At 47.7% G+C, this 14,139-nt stretch overlaps 2 protein-coding genes across 2 annotated transcripts in view; one reads left to right on the top strand and one right to left on the bottom strand.

The window, feature by feature from the left end:
* The window catches only part of SPIDR (scaffold protein involved in DNA repair), a gene marked incomplete at both ends in the record, with an annotated part of 199,584 nt that extends 188,542 nt beyond the window's left edge, over nucleotides 1–11,042 (top strand). The window contains 6 exons of the mRNA XM_079533238.1: nucleotides 388–586; nucleotides 1,733–1,885; nucleotides 6,400–6,493; nucleotides 7,946–8,063; nucleotides 8,561–8,614; nucleotides 10,902–11,042. Coding sequence (XP_079389364.1) covers nucleotides 388–586; nucleotides 1,733–1,885; nucleotides 6,400–6,493; nucleotides 7,946–8,063; nucleotides 8,561–8,614; nucleotides 10,902–11,042 — 759 coding nt within the window. The remainder of the gene's footprint in view (nucleotides 1–387; nucleotides 587–1,732; nucleotides 1,886–6,399; nucleotides 6,494–7,945; nucleotides 8,064–8,560; nucleotides 8,615–10,901) is intronic.
* A 797-nt stretch (nucleotides 11,043–11,839) lies between these two features.
* On the bottom strand, nucleotides 11,840–13,149 carry CEBPD (CCAAT enhancer binding protein delta; the record flags this gene model as incomplete). Its single annotated transcript, XM_079533029.1, has 1 exon — nucleotides 11,840–13,149. The coding sequence occupies one exon, from the start codon at nucleotides 13,147–13,149 to the stop codon at nucleotides 12,151–12,153; it is 999 nt and encodes a 332-aa protein (XP_079389155.1). The 3' UTR covers nucleotides 11,840–12,150.
* Nucleotides 13,150–14,139: the final 990 nt, after the last annotated feature.

The following is a 14,139-nucleotide window of genomic DNA, read 5'->3' as shown; positions in this document are numbered from 1 at the left end:
CATTTTCTTAATAATAGAAGTGATGTTAGCCTTTCTTTTTTAAGGGAAAAATTACTTTAGTCTTTGTTCATAGAAACATCCAATTAACTTTTTATGGCATTTATTTTCATGTGCAAATGAGTCACGATAAAACATGACAGTTGATAGAGAGGGCACCAAGATCTCAGTGGGTCAGCTTTGGAAAGTTAACTGAAGGTAGAGAGGATAATCTGTAACTGCATTAAGGAACAATGAAAAACCTGATTCATTCTTCTTTACTGGCCTTAAGTGTAGTAATTTGTCAGTTTTATTAGTTGCTTACAGATTAGTGTGTTACGTGTCTTTTCTTCTTCCAAAAATTAATGACTGCATTCTAATTTTGAATTTTTTTATTTTTTTAAATCATAGACAAAACACAGTGTTCCTGTAAATCAAAGAGAGATGTTGTTGTTTGTGACTGACTTCACTTTGCAAAGTGTAGTTCGTGGAATTCCAAAAGTTGTTGCTGTGTCAGTCACTGCATCATGTGTTCTCAGTACGGAAATCATAGAAGCCCTCAATGTTGCCTCACAATTCATCTTCTTCAAGGATGCCCTGTGGGGAAATGGTAAGCTTTACGTGTGGTTTTGAAGCAACTGGAATCAAACTGAATAAACACACGCGTTACTAACACTGTAATACATAACCTGTATAGACTTCCACTCTGAGATGAAGATAAAACATTGCAAGTTTGGGATGAGAAACCTGAAAGGGGTTGTAATTGGAGGATTTCTGTAAGGTTTCTCTTCTGTTGTTGTTAGTTTGGGGTTTTTTTTCCTTATCTTCCAAGAAAATAAGAAATTAAGTGATCTTAACATTTGTTCACCAATATTTCTATCAGTCTTCCTTGATGACTGTTGAATCTAAAGACCAACCTCAAACAAATTTGCTAGCTGACAGAAGATTCAGAAATAGTAAGAAACTTGCTTTCGTTTGTTTTGATATTCATTTGTATTGATATTTGATTGCAGAATCTTGTTTTATTGAACTTACAACCTGCAAAAGGAGTAAGGCAATGAACCTAAAGACTTGCATGTCCCTAGATAAAAAGCCATTACAGGCTTTCCTTTACCATTTCAGCTGTGAGCCCTCGGGTGCCATGCAGGTCCTGTGAGATGGTGGTTCACTCTACATTCTTTTTTAGTCGTTTGTATGAATGAGGCTCACCCATCCTTCTGTGTGATGTACGCCTGTGTAATTCACCTCTCATGCCTTTGCTCATTTCCAAAATGCAACTATGTAAGTGGCTGTGAGTCCTGTCACCACATCCTCTAATCAGTCTGTTTTCCCTTGCTAACTGAGGTAGCATTGGTTTCGTTTATTTGGAGAATAAAGTATTGCATGCACCTACGCTTTGTAATCTTAAACAAACAAATAAAAATAGAACAACCTTGAGGGCGACCAAGCTTTTTACTAGGGAAGAGACAAGAACTTTCTGTTTCCAGCGTGGTACAGTGCAGTCTGGATGGAATCTGCTTTGCTTTTGTAACATGTTAGAATTTTAGAGAATTGTTTTCCCCGAGAGTCACAAAATGTGACAAGAGCATGCTGCATGTATCACTGAAAGCAAAATATTTTGTCATTGAGAAAACCTGGTGGAGTCTATCCATCTGTTTAGTAGCTGGCAGTGACGAATGTCTTTATTGGCCATGACAGTTATCATGGTCACCTTTTTCCTTGTTACTGTACTGAGTTGAAATGTCTTTGTTGGCAGGTAGGATTATTTGTGTTGAACGTACTGTTCTCTTATTACAAAAGCCTCTTTTGTGCTCGGCTGCTGATGCTGACCTCAGTGAGCTGCCTGGCCCTGTCAAACTCGATGAGCTGGATTCTACCACACAGGCCAATTCCATTTGTGCTGTGAGAGGTTCGTATTGGCCTTTTCTGAAATGAATGTGGTTAATTATTTGTGTTCACTTTAATCTTTCAGGTTCTCGTATTGATTTCTTGCACAAACAGGGTGCAAGGATGAAAAAGCACCGTACTGCTGTAGATCATTAGGATATTTAAGTTTTTGTGCTTCTTTGTGGGCTTTGTTTGTCTTTTGCTGGCCAAATTCTGCCTGCCTGCTGCTCCCACTCACTGATGCCCCAGAATAAATGTTTGATGTGCAGTCTGTTTGGTCATATTCCTTCCATCACCATCTTCTTTCAGAAGCCTTCTGTTCACATCACCATGTTGATACTGGCAACAGTAAGGGATAACAATATTTTTCAGGCAGATGGAGAAGATATGTCAGCCAGACTCTGAATGATAGGGGTTACTGTCTAATTTTCCTGGAGCTTTGCTGCAGTGGGGCAATTTAATATTTCACCACAGTCGCCAAGCTTAACTTAGCTGAGATTCGCTCACCAGCCACTTTGGATCATTGCCTTGTCTGATAGTGTAGTTCTGCTGCTAACCGTGCAGAAACATTTATTGCAGTGTATTTTCTAATATTTCTGAATTGTGTAGAAACATTTCATACACAGTATCTTCTAACACCGTTTACTCAGACTTCTTAAGCACCCAATTTGCAGAGTGCCTGTAGGGAAAAGTCCTTAAAAGCCAAGTAACTTTTGGCTTTTAAAGACATTTTCCCTTTTTAATCTAACTCTTACAATTCCAGCAGCCCTTGTACAAAATTCTTGACACCGTTTTACATTTACACTTCCAAGTATTCACTTGAATGTTTGAAATGATGTTTGAAATAAGAGCAAATAGTAATTACAAATTAATCCTCTCAGCTATACAGCAATACACTGAAAAGTCCGTTTTAAACCACTCAAAGCTAAACCACTAAACTTACCTTCTCTAGGGTAGAGCCGCAAGTTAGCAATGCCTCCATGATTGATATATAAGCCATCTTGAAGTGACAAACATTGAACTCTGTATAATGAAAAACAAGCACAACTACAGGCTCTCTAAGCTTTGGTCATTATGTACATCTTCCACTGATACCGTGAGGTACTTGAAAGATATTTCTGTCACTGGGTAGGAAATACTTTTTATTTTCACATCTGCAGTAGTTATGCTAAGAGTTACTACTCCTCTGCCCTTACTTACTGCAACTAGGTTACACTAATAACTAGGTTACCCAAAGCACCTGTCTTCTTTCATCCCATTCACAGCGTATATAAAGCAAAAGTGCCTGTCCTTTCTTTTTTCAGTAAAGCAAGGCAAAGACATCTTTGTAATCCGTGTGTAAACAAACGCTTACTTTACGTATGTTAGAGGTGTAACACTTTCCCTGTTCTTTATTAAAGATGGTAGAATGACATCAGGATAAATTAGTCCTACAATCTCGTCTTGCTTGATATGAAATTTGCCTGGGGTAGCTACTATCAGCATGTTTCCACACCTTTGAACCAATATGAAGCATCATCCTTAACCCTATGCTACTGCTATATATAGATTGCAACCTTCACTTTTTTGTGTAACTAACTAAAATTATTTAATTGCATTTAAAACATATCCACTGCTTTGGGATTTGGTAGCTAATGCTTACGGTTTACAGCTTTCTAATGAAAAGAAGTGAAAATAATAATATTAGCACTATTTTATTGGTGGGAACATGAATTTGATGGAGAAAAATTGTCTTGGTCACTCACCACCTCTGTCTCATCTATAAAAAACTCACCAAATGGTTAATCTGACTTTCAGTGAGCAGCAGGATTGCTGTGTTCACTGTTTTTCTCTGTGTCCTCCTTTTACTTCCCTTACTGTTGGTCACCTTCGTGTGCTGTGTGCAGGCGTCCTCTCATCAAATGTTGAAAGGAGCTGCAAAGGCTTTCTTTACCCCTACTTGAAGTGTTGCTCCTTCGTGCTCTTTTGCCCTACTTGCTGCACCTCTGCCTTTCAGGGAGCTGGCAGAGTAGTTTCTCAACCTTCACTAGAAAAGCTTCCTCTTAATCAGTGGAACAGCCCTTGGAGCAGATTGTCTTCATGTGTTTGTAACAGTGTTCTGCTAAATGAAGTCTTCCAGTTATACTTGGTCAAATCCTTTCTCCCCCATCAGAAAAATGGGTGACAAGCATAGCCACTGAGTTTCTCACAAATTTCATGAAGGCCCTATCACACCCACTCAGGTACCTGGTAAGAGCCTGTGATTGCTTTCCACAAGGCAGTTTATTCTTCTTTCCAGGATCAATCTGTGGTTCTCACCTGTGAGCTGAGGGTTAATAGATTTGTTTTCACTATTCATGCCAAAGTGATTTGTAACGTCTTTTTGCCATATAGTAGCAGTCAGTGTGACTTAAATGTTGGCAGTCCACACTGTAGAGAACTGCTCTTAATCTTAACCATGCTTACGAGCAAATTCTAGTTAGTTCATACCACGTATGCTGCGTGGGACTATTACATGATTAATGATGTTTGCCTAGTGTATGATTCACATCCAGTGATTGAATTTTTACACTGGATATTTTTGTCTTTAAGCCCTTACTCAGGTTTCTTTTTTTCAGTTTCCCTATTTGCAGTCTGAACAAAATGGAGTCAGTTGTCTTACTTAGGGCTTTTGGACTGCATCTTTTTTCTTTCCTATCTATTAATCAGGGTAACCAACTAACAGACAACTGATTGTGTACACACCTTTTTTTTTTTTTTTTTCTTTTTTGGAGCATTTCAACCAGAGTGTTACTTTGAGTCCTTAGCCCTTCCTTGCATCCCTCACTCAAGATCTGTTTTTCCAGGTGTTGTCCTAATTGAGCTATTGTCAGTTTCTTCTCAGTGTTGTCAGTTACAATCCAGAAGAGTAGCGTGGAAGTGAGAAGCTAATTTTGGCTGCGTGTGTTTCCATTTAAAAGAAGGATCTTAGGAGAATGTCTAAAAGGTTTGAAAAAAACAAGCAAAATCTAAAAGATTTACAAAAATGTACAGATGATCAGCAGCTTAAAAATCACTTTGCATGCAGGATGCAAAAGACTGTTGCAGGATTCTTAGATATGCTGCTGTTTAGAGTTGTATTTCTTCTGACTTCAGTGATCTCTGGTGATCTCATGAGGGAACTCCATGTTTTCATCAAAATAAACTTCTCCAGTAGGCATAATGTCAGAATGATCCTGATACATCTTCCTCAAATGGATTTGTGTTACTTGTGCACTGGCATCCTGTAGTTGCAGTATGGCACACAACTGGCAGAAAAATTCATACAGTGGCTTGGGTTGAAAAAGACCCTAAAGCCTCCCCCTGCCATGGGCAGAGCTGCCCCCCACCAGCTCAGCTGCCCAGGGCCCCATCCAACCTGGCCTTGAGTGCCTCCAGGGATGGGACACCGCAGCTTCTCTGGGCAGCTGTGCCAGTGCCTCACTGCCCTCTCAGTGAAAAATTTCCTCCTGACATCAAATCTAAATCTCCCCTCTTTGAAACTGTTCTGCCTTGTCATATTACTCTCTGCCATGTAAAAAGCCAATCTCCCAAGTTGAAATGTGTAGAGAGAAACAGATCTGTCAGAAAAGGGGATTAAAAAAAAAAAAAAGGTTGTTACAAAAAAGGAAAAAAACTCAGCAAAATAATCAGTTTTTTCTTTTCCATTAGCAAGGGAGCAAGCCCGTGCTGTGGCAGGAATTGTCTATCTTGCAAATGCTGATAGAAACCCACAGTGCATCACAAATTTTTTCCTGCTACAGTCCAAGAAGTTAAATATAAGAAGAAAAAAAAAGTGTAATCCATGTTATTTTGTTATATATACAGAAATCGGGTCATAAATGTTACATTTGAGAAGTTGCTTTCCTGATCTTCAGGCTTGCTGTCCTTTGAATTCCCAAAGGAAACGCGGGTTTGCTGTTTATGTATCATTTTGTCCCTTCTGACAGCCCTTGTCTCAGGAGAATCTGGAACACAAGAGATTAACAACCTGTTTTACAGACGGTGCAAATGCTCCCTGGTCTCCAGGGGCTTATTTCATTGAATCTATTATACAACTGTGAGATTCTGTTTCAAAAAGAGCTGGAATTTTTAGTCTGTGCACCTTTTGTACTAGACTGAGGGCTTATTTTACTGTAGTTTTGGTCTTTCCGCTGTTCCACCATGTTTAGTTCGAAATGCTTGTAAGAATTTTCTCCATAAACAGTGCTAATTATTTCAGCATATCATTACCATAAAGCATAATAAACTCTTTACTGCTTCTCATAAAACTCAGAATGTTTTTCTTGCCAAAACTCGCTAGGCCCTTTGTATTAGTCCAAAGTATCTTTGGCATTCCCTTCTTAAGCACACACTTCAATCTCTGGGTCAGATCTGATCTGTCTTAAATCAGCCTAGATGAAGAATAACTCTATTATTAACGGAGTTTAACTTGCATCATTGTTTTTGAAAATGGCCGAACTTGCTGTGAAGCCAGTAGTGTCTGTGTTTGCTAGCTTACATTTCTTATCTTGTAAATAAAAATACCATTTTCTGCAGGTACTGTTGTTGGAGTTGATGAGAGCACTGCTTTCTCCTGGCCTACATGTGACAAATGTGGCAATGGAAAGTTGGAACTGTATCCCCAGGACAGGTGAGAGTCAAGGTGCTCTGTAGAATTCCAGGTGTTCTGCAGATGTAGCCATAACAGCAATAGGTGATGAAATAATTCCTGCAGGCACAGGCTGCACTTTGTTCCTTCCTAGAACTGAGACGTAGTATTTTTATTGCTGATGAACTGATAAAACCAGCAAGGTTAGATTAATTTATTAAGAAAGATACAAGTAGATATGAAATGGTTTGAATTTGTAGCTACCACAGTTTCCAAGCTAAGTTTTTGCTTATGAAGATTTCAAATCCTCCTGCATTGTAGTGTTTCTTTTAATGAACGTGCCACATAAATCACAGGCCTGATTTTAAGCTCCTTGAAAAGTATTTTTTTACCCAATATTGTTACCCTCTATGTCAGTAATTCACCACGGTTTTGTAGCAAGCTGTGATCTTTGCTGTGATTTACATAAATGTGAAAGAGATGCCTTTCAGACCAATGAAATGTACAGCCTTTCTAAAGAGGAAATTGAATAATTTTGGATGTAGAGCTGTCACAAATGTGACCTGTTACCATGTGAAAGGTTCAGCCTGCATCACACTGGCATTTTCTTGGGAAGTATCCCCTTCAGTTACTTAGCCAGCTTACTCTTGAGATACCCGGTGGGATAAAAGCATGAGGAGAGTAAGAGAGTGCTGAGCGTAAAAAGAAGGAAAGGGGCTTCTCTGTATTGGGAAAACTTAAAAAAAGCAGAAGAAGAAGTAAGGTGATTACAGTCCCCTTGAAATATATACCATTTTCCTAAATACAAGAGGTTTTATTGCATGTGCTCTGCTGTGTAAAACCTCTGGGGGGAAAAGATGAAAATAAAGCAAAAGTTGTCCTACATGATACTGTCGTGCAAAAATCAAGGAGGTATCCATGTACTCGTAGTAGTGTACTTCATGATCTTTTTTCTGTATTCTCAAGGACGCTTCTGCTTTGTTTGGAGAACAATGTGGCATCAACACTTATTTAAGACCATATTCCATTGAGTACTTGTGCCTGTGCTTAATTTTGTGCATATGGCTTAAGTGCGTGCGTGCTGCAAATGTTGAGTGTCTGCTCAGTGAGGGTCCAAATCAACAAATCATTTAGGCCAACTCTATATTTTTCTCTTTTTTTTTGGCCATAACTTTTAGAAGGTTATGTGATTAATATTTTATTAAGTGAGTCGAGTATAGATCACAGCCTCCCCACATGTTGTATGAACGTAAGAAAAGAAGATACTTTTGCTAGAAGAGTTTAGGTCCTCCATTAATGTTACTTATGTCCACCAACAGAAGAGCTCCATTTGCTGTTATCAGCTGAAGCTTTTAATAGGGCTCTTCAACTAGAAGCCTATCAGCAAAGTGGTTAGGAAATAAGTAAGCTGTTCTTTGTTTGTTTGTGTTTTGATTTAATGATTGATAACTTTTCCATTCTTTGTGTTTTTCCATCATTATTTGCATGCTTCAGTGGACTGCTGTATTGCAGCCAGTGCTCTGAAGTTGTCATTTCACCCGTTTTGAAAATGCAGCTGGAAGTCTTCTTGAGTTGTCCATCCCAATCATCTCAAAGTACAGTAAAAGTAAAGGTATGACAAAAAATGAGCATCAGTGTATGGAGTGTATTGAGGCTAGATATGTGGATACATGAGTACTGTAAATGGCAATTTTATAAAAGCTCTTTTAGAAGAAAAAAGATGTAAGAGTATCCCATAATTTAATCTAATGCTGGACTTGTGTGTCATTGCACAGAGAATCCAGGTCCCAGATCTTGATCAAGTAGCACAGTCATTGAGCTCAGCCTGAGGTACCCAAAAAAATAAAGCATCAGGTCCAGCAGAAGGGTTTTCTTGGGTTGGGCTCTTGGGAAGCTCCCCACAGCCTGCAAGGAACTTGTATTTTCACATTCCTATTCTAAGCATCTTTTGTGTCACCTCTTCCCTGCTTTTTTGTCCGGAGAAATAAAACTATGCTATAATGGAATAATTTATCTTTGTTTAATGTGACTGTTTTATCTGTAAACAGAATGTTTTCCAACACCTGTAGTTTTTGTCATGATCAAAACATGTTCGTTTCTTCTTTCCAGCTGCTACAAAGAACAATCTCTTCTCTCCTGATGTCTGCTGCCAATGTGGACGGGGTAGGTATAGTGGTTGTTGATGAGAGTTAAAATACATAGAGTGGCAGAGTCCTGAAGATGCTGTGAGTCAAAAGGGAAGATATTTGAATCATAGAAATGGAAGGGATGCTGGAGGTTGGCTGGATGTGGCTCTGGGCATCCTGGTCTAGAGGTTGGCGACCCTGCCCATGGCAGGGGGGTTGAAACTAGGTGATCTTTATGGTCCTTTTCAACCCAGGCCATTTTATGATTCTGTGGTTGGTGTCTGACCTGCCCCTCACACTGGGCTATTGCCAACACATGGTCAGGTCAATCATGACTTCGTCTGGCAGGGTCTTGAAGACATCCAAAGATAGAGGTCCCACCACCTTTCCAGGCAGCTCTTCTCAGAACTGCACTGAAAGCAGTAGGAGATTTCATTAGAAATATTTTTCCTCTTCTGTTCAGCCTGGTCTGAGTGGTTTGAAGTGTGTTTGTGCTCCTAGCACAAACCTCCCCTTTGGCAATTGCACCTTGCACCTGCTGATGCCCTGCTATTGCATCTCAGGGGTGCTGCAGGCAGGATGTGTAGACAGCTTTAGCTTAGATGTGGATGCACAGCTACTTGCAATAGCAGTGTCCAGACATTCAGAGCTAGAGTGGGCAGTGCCAGGCTTTAGAGTCCACGGACAGTGAAGCTACAGTCCGAGCATTCTACCTTTCCTGGCTTCTGAACCCTATAAAAACAACCAAGGCACAAACACAAAATTACTGAGGGGCAGTAATGCTACAACGAATTGCAAAATGCATGCACAGTAATACTTTGTAATTGGGATCTATATAAATGAAATACACATAAGCCGCCGGGATGCATGGGCTAAAGTGCAGCTTATGTAACCATGAAGTAGTTACTCCTTATTCTGGGCTATCAGAAGAACCCTGACATTTGGCACAGTGACCCAGATTTATCGCAGGTAAGTGAGGCACTGAGGGCAGGTGTGTGGCTGCCATTGGCTGCCAGCTGATCAGTAGAGAAGGAGCGGCACCTTCAGAAAGTGATTAAGTCCTGTTAGGAGCTGGAGACCCCTCTTCCCATTGCACGTGGAAGGGGGCAAGGGTCAGCTTGTCTTTTTGGTTAATCATCCTCGGTAAGTGTCTGCACTTAGGTGGTACCTATGGGGTTCACTTTGCTTCCCCACATTTATACAGCGTTCTGGTAATCTGCAATTATGTGCCCCATGGTTTTAATGTGATTCTTGGACAATCCTTTAAGTATGAGGATTCTCTGAAATTGTGTATTACTTTTCTTGTACCACAGGGTGTATGTTTCATTAAGAATACATTTCCAAACGACGCTAGCTCTTTAAATAGCTGCAAAGTCCTTCAAAATTTCTCAGGATTTGTCTGGTTTTATTACAGGCTGACAGAATGTAACTCTTTCTATATATTAGATTCAAACAACCTCTTCTTCATGTTTCGGTTGTTATAATGCTGGTATTTAGAATCATAGAATGTCCTGGGTTGAAAAGGACCACAATGATCACCTAGTTTCAACCCCCTGCTATGTGCAGGGTCACCAACCACCAGACCAGGCTGCCCAGAGGGTTTGTTTTTTTTTTTGTTTTTTGTTTTCCTATCTATCTGAAATGAAGGGATGCTTTTTTTTTTTTTCTTCCCATTAGCATTTCCATCTCAAAACTGGCTGCATTTTAAAAAGCAGCACTTCTCTGTACATTAACCACAAGAAGTACCACTTCGAGTGGCTGCTGGTAGTTTTTTAAATTATTATTTGTGCTGCCAGCGCTGCTGAGGTACACGGGGGTGATGTTTTGCAGTCCCTTCCCTGGGCAATGGGGCTGGGCTCAGCCACTTCTGCCCCATGGCAACCCCGAGTGGGACCGGCACGGCCACCCGTGCCGCCGCACGGCGAGTCGGGCTGCGGGGCCGAACGGTACCTCGAACGGGTGCTGGATGTGGTTATCGCGTACGGCAAGGGTTGGTCTGATGCTGAGGTCATCGGTACGCAGCGTGTGAGGTCCCGCCGGTGCAGGAAGGCTGCGTAAAGGAAGCACCGGTGGGTTTAGCGAAAGAGGTGGGTTCAGCAAAATAGGTCAAACTTACTTCCCTCCCCCTCCCCCATTACTTTAAACGATTCATTTTTAAAAGCCCGGCGGGGAGGCAGCACTTTACACGACAATGAGATGTAATTAATTAGCAGAAGCCCAAAGCGCTCGCTCCTTCCATCCGTTCTGAGCACTTTCCCTTACGCCCTGTGTCTGAGAGCCGCGCATCCGGGACGATCTCACTCTCCTCGCTTCTCTCCCCGCAGAGCTACGAGGCGAGCAGCGTGCTGGGCAAGGAGCTGGGCCCGCTGCCCTGCCTCCTGCTCGGCGCCGGCGGGCGGCCCGGCTGCTCGCGGCTGGAGGAGGTGGCGCTGCTGCCCGCGGGACCCGGCGGGGCGAGCGGCTGAGCGGGAGCGCGGTAATACGGCGGGAAGTCGAGAAGGGAGGCCGTCAAACGGGGGGGGGGTGTACGGAGCGCACAGAGCTCTGCTCGGCCGCCCCGGCTCTTGTGCTGAGCCGTTTGTTGTTATGGCACGTCGAACGCCTTGTTCTGGAGTTCCGAACGGTTGGGACGTGTTGTATTCTGTTATGTCAACGGCAAACACGTTACTGCCGCTTCTGCAATGAATGCCGCGGGGCAGCTCTGCCGGCGGGACCCGCGGAAGCGGCTGGTTCCGAGCGGCGGTGTCGGTTACCGCCGGGTAATAAATGGCACTAAGACTTGACCAGCGCTTGTGTTGAGGTGTCCCGCATTCCGAGTCCGCGTGTTCGGGGGGTGCCGCGCGTCCCTGCGGCCGGCTAACATCGGAGCCCTGCCCTCTAGCTCGCCCGGGGGAGCCGATATGGGGGTCGGCGTAAGAGCTCGGGCTGAGGGTGGGTTTCGTAAACGGCGAGAGCGAAGGGCAGGAGTCCCTCAGTGCGGCGGGCGGAGAGCGGCTCCGTGCGCACCCGCCACAGCGGCGTCGCGCCGCTCGCCCCGCGCCCGTTCCCTCACCTGGCCCGGGCCGGAGGGCGGCCCCGCCCGCAGCGCAGCGCAGCTCTGCCGCCGGCACAGCCCCGGCCCGCGGCCCCGCCCCGCTCCCTCGCCCCGAGCGCCGCGCCCGCCCGCAGCCGTACGGCACAGACGAGAGCGGAGCGTCTTTAAAATACTCGTTCGGTTTTATTCTTAAGAAATGCTGTAAAAATCGATATAAAAGGTCATGCTCGGTCCTCGCCGTCCTACCGCCTAGCGCACACGGGTGTTCGGATCGTTAACAGATGTACCATAGCTGCATCGGTTCGAGTAACACGTAGAAAAGACAGGGACTACCGTTACAAAAATAACTTAAGGGAGCGAACGAAAAGACGCGTAGCTTCGGTTCCTTTCGCTTCTTCGCGGCGAACGCCGCGGCCCCGCGCCCGGAGCGCCGCGCACCGCCGGGTGGGCCCGGCCCGGCACCTCCGCTCCGCTCCGCTCCGCTCCGCGCGGCCCTGAGGTAAGAGACGCCCGCCCCGCGGGCCGGCCTCGCCGCGCCGCTACCGGCAGTCGGAGCCCGCCGAGCCGGGCTGCAGGAAGGAGGCGGCGGGCAGCTGCTTGAAGAAGTGCCGCAGGCCGCTCAAGTCCCGGGTGAGCTGCTCGATCTTCTTGTGCAGCTTCTCGTTCTCGGCCGAGAGCTCCAGCAGCTTCTGCTGCATCTCCTGGTTGCGCCGCTTGGCCTTGTCGCGGCTCTTGCGCACGGCGATGTTGTTGCGCTCGCGGCGCTGCCGGTACTCGGGGCTGAACCTGTCCACGCACTTCTTGGCGCCGCGCTCGCGGGCGCCGGGCGGCGGGGCCGGGCGGGCGGCGGAGGCGGCGGCGGCGGCGGCGGGGCCGGGGGAGCGCGCGGGGCAGCCCGGCGGGGAGCAGCCGCCCGCCGGCTCGGGGGAGGTGGGCGGCGTGGGCTGCCCGCCCAGGTTCATGATGGTCTGCGCGCAGGTGGCGATCTGCGAGGGCAGCAGCGAGGACGAGAGCTCGGCGTCGCTCCACTCGGGCTCCTGCTTGAGGGCGCCGCGCGAGGAGGCGGCGGAGGAGGCGGAGGAGGGCGGCGGGGAGGAGGAGGAGGAGGCGGGGGCGGCGCGGGGCCCGGCGCCCGGCGGGGCGCTGCCGGCGGAGCCCGGCTCCCTGGCGGCGGGCGGCAGGTACTCGCCGTAGTCCCCGCCCCGCTCGGGCTTGTGGTTGCTGTTGAAGAGGTCGGCGAACAGCTCGTCGTTGCACAGCTCCAGGTTGGGCACGGCCGACATGGAGTCGATGTAGGAGCTGAAGTCGATGGCGCTCTCGTCCTCGTACATGGCCGGCGCGGCCGCGCTCAGCTCGGCCAGGTCCGCGCCGCCGCCGCCGCCCGCCGCCTCCTCGGCGCTCATGGCGCGGCCGCCCGGCTTGCAGGCGGGGCCCGGCCCGCCGCTGCCCACCTTGGCGTCGTAGAAGTTGGCGGGCTCGGGGCACCAGCTCCTATAGCATGCCGGCGAGTCCAGGCTGTAGAGGGCGGCGGCGCTCATGGGGGCTCGGGGCCGCGGGCACCACCCGCTGCTGCGCGCCGCTCGCGGCTCCACAGCTTCCGACGGGCGGAGGGGAGCGGGGCCGGGCTGCTGCCTGCGGCTGCGGAGCGCTACCGGGCTGCGGAGCGGCTCCGGACTGCTGTGCTGCGCTGTGCTGCGCCGGGCGCTGCTCCCCGCGGGCGCGTCTCGGGACCTGGCAGTGCAGGCGGCCGCTCGGTGCCTTCTTATACGGCGGCGGCCCCGCCTCCCGTCCCAGTGACGGGCGCGGGGTGTTCCCGGCACCCCCGGGGACCCGGAGGCGGGAGCGGGTGGGGTGCGAGGCCGTGAAGGAGGAGGAGGAGGAGGGGGAGGTGGCCGGGCTCGTCCCTGCCTCTCGGGTGTGCGTGTGTGCGCGGAGGGGTGGGAAAGGGTGAGGTGCTGCCGGCCCCTGTCCGCGCGGCTCCTCCCTTGGCACCTGCACGCCGCTTCCCTCGGGCACCGCAGAGCGATGCCACCTGGCGGCCCCGGGGGGACGGAGGGAGGCGGAGATGCCGGGTCCCCGGTTCCTGCACCCTCCCTGCGTCGCCCCGTCCCACCGGGGCCGCGACGGCTCCGCTCGGCCCCGCTCCCAGCACCCCAGCGCCCTCCCGAGGCGCCAGGCGAGCGCTCGGACGCGGAGCCCTGCGGTGCGGGCGGCCGGCGCGGCTCCGAGGTGGGTGGGAAAGGGGCACGAGCTGCCCAGGTTCGTGATGGTAAAGACCGGCTTGCCCCGGCTGCCTTCGTCCCGGCGTTCCAGCAGGTGAGGAGCCCAGCTCAGGTGGTAGTTCTCAGTGCTTCCTCCTCACGGTGTGAAGCTCGGGGGCAACTGAGCAAGTAAGTAAAAAAGTGATGCTATTTACCAAAGTAGGATTCAGGGATTCAAGGCAGGAATACAGCCACATTCTTCTGAAGTCTCAGAAGCTGTTTGCATAGAATTCTAGAGTCATTAAGGTTGGAAAAGACCTCTAAGAC

Source organism: Tetrao urogallus (assembly GCF_951394365.1).
Source record: "Tetrao urogallus genome assembly, chromosome: 3".
NCBI classification, from domain to species: domain Eukaryota; kingdom Metazoa; phylum Chordata; class Aves; order Galliformes; family Phasianidae; genus Tetrao; species Tetrao urogallus.
Note: the sequence above shows the minus strand (reverse complement) of the source record. Positions and strands in the feature narration are given on the sequence as shown.